Source organism: Eucyclogobius newberryi, unplaced genomic scaffold (assembly GCF_026437365.1).
Source record: "Eucyclogobius newberryi isolate DKJ021-1_F unplaced genomic scaffold, fEucNew1.0.hap1 SCAF_20, whole genome shotgun sequence".
Taxonomy (NCBI): domain Eukaryota; kingdom Metazoa; phylum Chordata; class Actinopteri; order Gobiiformes; family Gobiidae; genus Eucyclogobius; species Eucyclogobius newberryi.
In genome coordinates, this window is record NW_027315835.1 from 6919000 (window position 1) to 6928428 (window position 9429).

General features: G+C 47.7%; 1 protein-coding gene across 1 annotated transcript in view; it reads left to right on the top strand.

Moving 5' to 3' along the window:
- Nucleotides 1–9429, top strand: part of lhpp (phospholysine phosphohistidine inorganic pyrophosphate phosphatase) — a 420402-nt gene that overhangs the window by 14036 nt on the left and 396937 nt on the right. The window contains exon 7 of the mRNA XM_072455741.1: nucleotides 949–1050. Within this exon, the coding sequence (XP_072311842.1) occupies nucleotides 949–1045 (97 nt within the window). The 3' untranslated portion in view covers nucleotides 1046–1050. The remainder of the gene's footprint in view (nucleotides 1–948; nucleotides 1051–9429) is intronic.

The following is a 9429-nucleotide window of genomic DNA, read 5'->3' on the forward strand; positions in this document are numbered from 1 at the left end:
TTCTGGTCAGTGCGTAGCACGTTACTAGAGCCAAAACTCTTGATCATTTGCTGCGCCGCGTCTTGCCGCAAAAAAGCTTTTCCAACTTTTCTGCACCAGCCGCGTTGGCAACGCCCGGCCCGCCCCTTGCGCGGGCCACGGCGCGCCGTGCTGCCCCGCACGGGCCCGCCGTGCTCCCCGTAGCACCCGCGCACGCACTCGCCGCCTAATGTTGATGAGTTTTTTAGCATTTCAAAACAATGACTGCCACAACGATGTATTGAAGCTTCAAAGCAACAAAAAGACAAAATGTAGGTTCAACCTCCCAAGACGAAAAATATTAAGTCTTTTCAGCTTCAACCCATTTTGAGATGATCCCTAAGCGCCACGGACTTTGTGCGGCGGAGCTGCAAACTTTTCCCTTCATATGTAAAGCAAAGGGGAGAAGACGCGGCAGCGTCATGGAGTCAGCAGTAATAAAAGAAAAATTGGGGCACGTCAGCCCCCCCTCCTCTTGCAGCGGCGGCGTGGTGAGGGCCGATCATAGCCGCTTGCGGCTATATTATTTATATTATTATAATATTATCATGAATTAAATTAGTCCCACAAGTTTATTGAATTAGAACCTTTTAAAGATTACATAAAAAAAAAAAAATCATTTGTATTAATTATTATCAAAAAGTACAACAGGTAGAAACTTTATTTGTGTAACTTTATTTACAGTTTTGAGGGATAGAACTGGGGAAAATATGCAAAAATATGGATGGTTTGTTTATTTGGCTATTTTTGTCATTTTAAATATTACACATGGATTCATTTGTATTCTATTGATTTAATTTGAAGTGTGTGGGTTGTACAGGTGTAAAAGTGTAAGATTGAGTAAAAACAGTTGCTTATTTTGTTGTCGATCACATTTCCATGGAAACCAGCAGGTTTGTTTTAAGTGGCCGTTGTCGTGTGGTTCTCCAGGCCCAGCGACGAGAGCCACGCCACAGTCAGAGCCGATGGGACGGTGGACGACCTGAGCCAGGCTGTGGACCTGCTCCTCCGCCCCCGGGGGCAGTGAAGAGCCACCGGGGGCAGTGAAGAGCCACCGGGGGCAGTGAAGAGCCACCGGGGGCAGTGAAGAGCCACCGGGGGCAGTGAAGAGCCACCGGGGGCAGTAAAGAGCAGTGAAGAGCCACCGGGGGCAGCGAAGAGCCATAATTTTAGTTAGTTTATGGGAGTTAGTTTAATTTATTTGCCATTTGCAGTTAAAGAACACTTCAGATTGAGCTCAAAATGCACCTTAAAATATTAAAACCACCACTTAAACAAACACTGGACATAAGTCACAAAACACTAAAAGTACAACGGAACATTTGACACCAGTTTTTTCCAGAGTATAAGTCGCACCAGCCAAAAAATGCATAATAGAGAAGAAAAAAACATATACAAGTCGCACTGAAGTACAAGTTTAAGTATATCAGTATAAATATAAGTATAAGTCCCACCCCGGCCAAAACTATGAAAAAAGGTGCCACTTATTGTCTGGATAATACGGTAATAGAACTGAAAATATAAAATCTAATGCTTTTGTGAAGACGCTTTTGACATTTTACATTGAACAGAATCAAACCGTCAGTTAATCTTGACCCTAAATTTAAAATAATAAACTATTCTAAACATAAAGCTAATCCCAACCCAAATCTACCATTATAAATAATAATAAAATACGTTTTTATTTTTATAAAAAAAAAAAAAATAATGAAATATAAATTCTTAAATTTTATATATATATATATATATATATATATATATATATATATATATATATATATATATATAATAAAATGAAAAAATAAAATGTTGAAAAATTACAACGTTGAAGTTCCGCCCTGGAATGAAATGCTGAACTCTTTGAGGGAAGCAAGGAATTCATTTCAATGTAGAAGAGCTGCTCCGTCACAAACTGTTAAAGCAAGACTTCAGTCAATATAAAGTGTATAATAAATCAATAACAGCACCAGGAGAGGTTGTCTTTTTATTATAAAAAAAAAAATTTAACTTTTTTTTAAAAACTTTTACAAACAAGTTAACAAAACATTCATGTATTTTCTTGTGTTCAAAGGTTATTAATCTAACACTATAAAGCTTTAATACAGATTCAATAGGCTGAGATTATTATCCACTTCTTTCTGTATCGTTTCCATTCGGGCGCTGAATCGATTAATCGCAACTGATCGATTTTTATAGAATTATCAATTACGTCATCGCTCGATCGCTCCAAAACGTTATATCGCTCAGAATCGCACAAGAACGACGTGGAAAACGTGTCGGTTTTGTGTTTATGATGTAAATAATCTCCACATGTTCTCGTGAGTCAAAATCTATAAAAACGTCTCAAATCCAGATGATGATTGGGATTTCCCCTCGTTTTCGCCGCCTCCGCGTCTCGTTAATCGTGGCATAATGAAGCGGTGAGCTGGACTTAACGACGCGCGCTCGGACACTCGGAGCGGGATCGGGTTCCCAGGGGCCCCATTGTCTCCGTGGCCCAGTTTGAGACCGGCTCGAGTCTCCTTTTACTCGAGTAGTCCTGGTTTAGCTCGCGTTCCCGACATTTATATTTATCAGGTCATTTTGATCTGAATTATAAACATGAATATTCATGCGCGAGTTTATTTGTACTTAAAGCAGGAAAAAGACAGTGTGAGGTGTTTTTCACAATAAAGTGATCATTTTTGTGTTTACGTCAGCCCCTTTTACTCTTAATACAATATTTTATTACCTAACTTTTTTTTCAAGACTATTGCACATTAGACGCTTTTCAATTATACAAAGTGAATATGATTGAAATTTTTGCAAGTTTATTATTGTACTTCCTGGTTTGACGTGGCAAAAACATGACACGTGTAGAAGGTGAGTCCCCGACTGTTACCATAGCAACCAGACTGTAAACAAGAGCCAAAGTCCACATACATGACACAACAGTTCTGATCTGACACACAATAATACCACAAACTCGTGTCACGCCCACAAACACGTGTTACGAACACGTGTCACTTGTGTCACGCCCACAAACACGTGTCACGCCCACAAACACGTGTCACGGCCACAAACACATGTCACTTGTGTCACGCCCACAAACACGTGTCACGCCCACAAACTCGTGTCACACCCACAAACTCGTGTCACACCCACAAAGGCGTGTCACGCCCCACAAGCTCGTGTCACGCCCACAAACTCGTGTCACACCCACAAACTCGTGTCACACCCACAAAGGCGTGTCACGCCCCACAAGCTCGTGTCACGCCCACAAACACATGTCACGCCCACAAACACGCGTCACACCCACAAACTCGTGTTACGCCCACAAACTCGTGTCACACCCACAAACACATGTCACGCTCACAAACACGTGTCACGCCCACAAACTCGTGTCACACCCACAAAGGCGTGTCACGCCCCACAAGCTCGTGTCACGCCCACAAACACATGTCACGCCCACAAACACGCGTCACACCCACAAACTCGTGTTACGCCCACAAACTCGTGTCACACCCACAAAGGCGTGTCACGCCCCACAAGCTTGTGTCACGCCCACAAACACATGTCACTTGTGTCACGCCCACAAACACGTGTCACGCCCACAAACACATGTCACGCCCACAAACACGCGTCACACCCACAAACTCGTGTTACGCCCACAAACTCGTGTCACACCCACAAAGGCGTGTCACGCCCCACAAGCTTGTGTCACGCCCACAAACACATGTCACTTGTGTCACGCCCACAAACACGTGTCACGCCCACAAACTCGTGTCACGCCCACAAACACGCGTCACACCCACAAACTCGTGTCACGCCCACAAACTCGTGTCACGCCCACAAACTCGTGTCACGCCCACAAACTCGTGTCACGCCCACAAACTCGTGTCACGCCCACAAACACGCGTCACACCCACAAACTCGTGTCACGCCCACAAACTCGTGTCACGCCCACAAACTCGTGTCACACCCACAAACTCGTGTCACGCCCACAAACTCGTGTCACACCCACAAACACGTGTCACGCCCACAAACACGCGTCACGCCCACAAACTCGTGTCACGCCCACAAACTCGTGTCACGCCCACAAACACGTGTCACGCCCACAAACACGCGTCACACCCACAAACTCGTGTCACGCCCACAAACACGCGTCACGCCCACAAACACGCGTCACGCCCACAAACTCGTGTCACGCCCACAAACTCGTGTCACGCCCACAAGCTTGTGTCACGCCCACAAACACATGTCACGAACACGTGTCACTTGTGTCACGCCCACAAACACGTGTCACGCCCACAAACTCGTGTCACGCCCATAAACACATGTCACTTGTGTCACGCTCACAAACACGTGTCACGCCCACAAACTCGTGTCACACCCACAAAGGCGTGTCACACCCACAAACACGCGTCACACCCACAAACTCGTGTCACGCCCACAAACTCGTGTCACGCCCACAAACACGCGTCACACCCACAAACACGCGTCACGCCCACAAACACGCGTCACGCCCACAAACACGCGTCACACCCACAAACTCGTGTCACGCCCACAAACTCGTGTCACGCCCACAAACTCGTGTCATGCCCACAAACACGTGTCACTTGTGTCACGCCCACAAACACGTGTCACGCCCACAAACACGTGTCACGGCCACAAACTCGTGTCACGCCCACAAACACATGTCACTTGTGTCACGCCCACAAACACATGTCACTTGTGTCACGCCCACAAACACATGTCACTTGTGTCACGCCCACAAACACATGTCACGCTCACAAACTCGTGTCACGCCCACAAACTCGTGTCACGCCCACAAACACGTGTCACGCCCACAAACTCGTGTCACGCCCACAAACACGCGTCACACCCACAAACTCGTGTCACGCCCACAAACTCGTGTCACGCCCACAAACTCGTGTCACGCCCACAAACACGCGTCACGCCCACAAACACGCGTCACGCCCACAAACACGCGTCACACCCACAAACTCGTGTCACGCCCACAAACTCGTGTTACGCCCACAAACACATGTCACGCCCACAAACACGCGTCACGCCCACAAACACGCGTCACACCCACAAACTCGTGTCACGCCCACAAACTCGTGTCACGCCCACAAACTCGTGTCACGCCCACAAACTCGTGTCACGCCCACAAACACATGTCACGAACACGTGTCACTTGTGTTACGCCCACAAACACGTGTCACGCCCACAAACACGTGTCACGCCCACAAACACATGTCACGCTCACAAACACGTGTCACGCCCACAAACTCGTGTCACACCCACAAACACGCGTCACGCCCACAAACACGCGTCACACCCACAAACTCGTGTCACGCCCACAAACTCGTGTCACGCCCACAAACTCGTGTCACGCCCACAAACACGTGTCACGCCCACAAACACGTGTCACTTGTGTCACGCCCACAAACACGTGTCACGCTCACAAACTCGTGTCACGCCCACAAACACGCGTCACACCCACAAACTCGTGTCACACCCACAAACTCGTGTCACGCCCACAAACTCGTGTCACACCCACAAACACGCGTCACGCCCACAAACACGCGTCACACCCACAAACTCGTGTCACGCCCACAAACACGCGTCACACCCACAAACTCGTGTCACACCCACAAACTCGTGTCACGCCCACAAACTCGTGTCACACCCACAAACACGCGTCACGCCCACAAACACGCGTCACACCCACAAACTCGTGTCACGCCCACAAACTCGTGTCACGCCCACAAACTCGTGTCACGCCCACAAACTCGTGTCACGCTCACAAACTCGTGTCCTGGATGATTGATGTGTCTTATGTTAATAGTGTTTGTATTGTCATGGCAACAGATGAAAAACAGCCTTTTGGCAAATTCTGGCATTCACAGAAATATTTGTTAGTATGCACTGTCCCTGAAATAAATCAATAAAGTACAAGGTTCCACCACAGCTGATGGTCTCCTCGCGTCTGCGTAAGTGACCACAGCTGTGTCCAGACTGACCACAGCTGTGTCCAGACTGACCACAGCTTGACTGAACATGTCCAGATCTTTATGGAGCCGTTTCCCTTCAGCTCGGGACAACTTAAACTTCTCCCCGACGTTTTTCGCTGAGCTCATTCCAGCGGGCGGACGTATGCGGCCCGATGAGTTTGAGCGATTTGGACAAATAAGTGAGGAAAATGTGAGCGGCCAAGTGGCTACGCCCAGCGTTAGCGTTAGCGTTAGCGTCTAACCGACATCCGAGACCAAGAAGAGGCCCATGTGTCATCGCTCTACGAAAGCATCTCATCAACTTCAGTTTTACGAGATTCAAACCGACCAACATTTAACGTTTTTGTCCCTTTTATTCATGTTTTTACTGCTTTAAAGGAATAATTGAGGATTTTTTGCCGATTTGAGAACTCAAGCGACTGTTGTTTCCCAGAGGCCGCCTCCCATCAAGCTCCGCCTCTACACGTGCCTTTGTTTATCAGCTCGATCGCATCATCTCTCGTCTCTTCTGAGCTCTGAGTCTTTCTCTCTGTCATGTTTGTCCTGTAACTGAAGGAACTCACTAAACACACACCGACCACACATGTGCAGCCATGGAAACGTGCTGCTATGGGAACCAGGCTGCAGGTGTGTAGCAGCACGCAGGGAATGATTGACATGTGGGAGAGCTACTGAGCTGTCCACGCCACCAGGAAATGAGACTCAGATTGTGCGCCAAAAATCCTCTTATATTCCTTTAAGACACGTTTTTGCAGCTTTAAGTTTCATTTTTGTTGCTTGAAGGGAAGTTTTTTTGCTTTTATTCACGTTTTTGCTGGTTTTAATCTCGTTTATCTGGCTTTTCGTCACAATTTAGTTGCTTTTACTCACTTTTCTGTTCATTTTACTCACGTTCTTGTTGCTTTAAATTATGTTTTGTCACTTTTATTCAAGTTTTTGTTACTTATAGTCACGTTTCTGTTGCTTTAAGTCACATATTTGTTACTTTTAGTCACAATTTTGTTGCTTCTAGCCACTTTTCGCCTCGTATCACAGCGACACACACAATTACTAAACGTCTTTTTGTGAATCGCGTAGCTTGACCTCATCATTAAAAAGTATAATCCAGGCACTATTTTCCCGACTAAAGCCCTTTGTGTCTGATACGTGCTTATAGTCTATGACACCCGCACATCGTCGTGTTCTACTCGGACCTCCCACGCCCGACACGTCCAACTCTTTATTCCAGGGTCGCAATCAACAACAGTCGGGGGTCAAACGGGGTCGAACCCACTGGTTCAGTCTAACGCGGAGTGACTGTTTCTTTGAGTGGAACGGGACGCTTCGGTTTCCTTCCATCGCTTTGTTGAAAGAAGAAACAAAAGCGGAGAAATGGGGTGAACGAGAAGAGAATCTGATGTTGTCCTCATTTCTGACGGAGGGGAGGGGCCTGTGACTGGGGGGGAGGGGCCTGTGACTCTGGGGGAGGGAGTTTGAGGCATGTTGAACCTTTAAGTGTTTGTTTGGGGGGCGGAGCCACAATAAAGTCTTTGCTCTCGGCACAAAAAATATGTTTGATATTTAATTGAATTCACTTGAATCCATAGATTTCGCTTGGACATCGTGATGACAAAGGCTGTTGTCTCCAAAGGCATTTTCCTCCCATTTCTCCCTCCCAGGACTAAACCAGGACTAAACCAGGACTAAACCAGGACTAAACCAGGACCAAACCAGGACTAAACCAGGACTAAACCAGGACTAAACCAGGACTAAACCAGGACTAAACCAGGACTAAACCAGGACCAAACCAGGACTAAACCAGGACCAAACCAGGTCCAGGACTAAACCAGGACCAAACCAGGACTAAACCAGGACTAAACCAGGACTAAACCAGGACCAAACCAGGTCCAGGACCAAACCAGGTCCAGGACTAAACCAGGACCAAACCAGGACTAAACCAGGACTAAACCAGGACTAAACCAGGACTAAACCAGGACCAAACCAGGACCAAACCAGGTCCAGGACTAAACCAGGACCAAACCAGGACTAAACCAGGTCCAGGACTAAACCAGGACTAAACCAGGTCCAGGACTAAACCAGGACTAAACCAGGACCAAACCAGGACTAAACCAGGACTAAACCAGGACCAAACCAGGATTAATCCAGGACTAAACCAGGACTAAATCAGGACTAAACCAGGACCAAAACAGGACTAAACCAGGTCCAGGACTAAACCAGGTCCAGGACTAAACCAGGACTTAACCAGGTCTAAACCAGGACTAAACCAGGTCCAGGTCTAAACCAGGACTAAACCAGGTCCAGGACTAAACCAGGTCCAGGTCTAAACCAGGACTAAACCAGGTCCAGGACTAAACCAGGACTAGAGACTTAAAGCAGCTCCGACAGACGACAAACAGTAAAATCTTGGACTTTACAAGATTCTGATCGATCGTACTGAAGGGTTTGTTGATATCTAATTTTCTTCACGCCACTTTTGAGCCAGATCTAGTTTACTTACAAACAAAATAAGATGTCTCAAATCATCCTCATTCCCTTCATCCCCGTCCTCGTCATCGTCCCCCCGCGGGCGTCATGACTTAAGTTTCGGGTTCAACGTCCTGCCACCGTCTTTGGTGGAATAATGGCACGACTTTGTGAAGCTTTTGTCGATTCACGCTGACGCACGTCGAGGTGACGCGGCCCAACTCAAACTTTTGACCTTTTGAACCCCGCTCTTCTCCCGACTCATTTCCATTTTCACATTTTCATTTGGAGGTCTTGGTGGGGTGAAGGGGGGGCTCATTCTGCTGCTGCGGACGTCACCGCTCCACAGAAAGACCCCTTTGTTTGACCAGATCTGGATCTGGACCAGGACTGGACTTGGATCAGAGCCTGGACTTGGAACTGGACCAAAAGGGACTGGGCCGTTTCAATATCAATAGTGTCGTTTATGACAATGTTGAACCAAATAATAAAAGTGTAAATGATTAATACGTTTATTTGTCACTAAACACCTTTTCATCATGGGCCCTTTCATCATGGGCCCTTTCCACCATGGGCCCTTTCACCATGGGCCCTTTCACCATGGGCCTTTCCACCATGGGCCCTTTCACCATGGGCCCTTTCACCATGGGCCCTTTTCACCATGGGCCCTTTTCACCATGGGCCCTTTCCACCATGGGCCCTTTCGCCATGGGCCCTTTCCACCATGGGCCCTTTCGCCATGGGCCCTTTCACCATGGGCCCTTTCGCCATGGGCCCTTTCGCCATGGGCCCTTTCCACCATGGGCCCTTTCGCCATGGGCCCTTTCACCATGGGCCCTTTCACCATGGGCCCTTTCCACCATGGGCCCTTTCCACCATGGGCCCTTTCGCCATGGGCCCTTTCACCATGGGCCTTTCCACCATGGGCCCTTTTATCATGGGCCCTTTC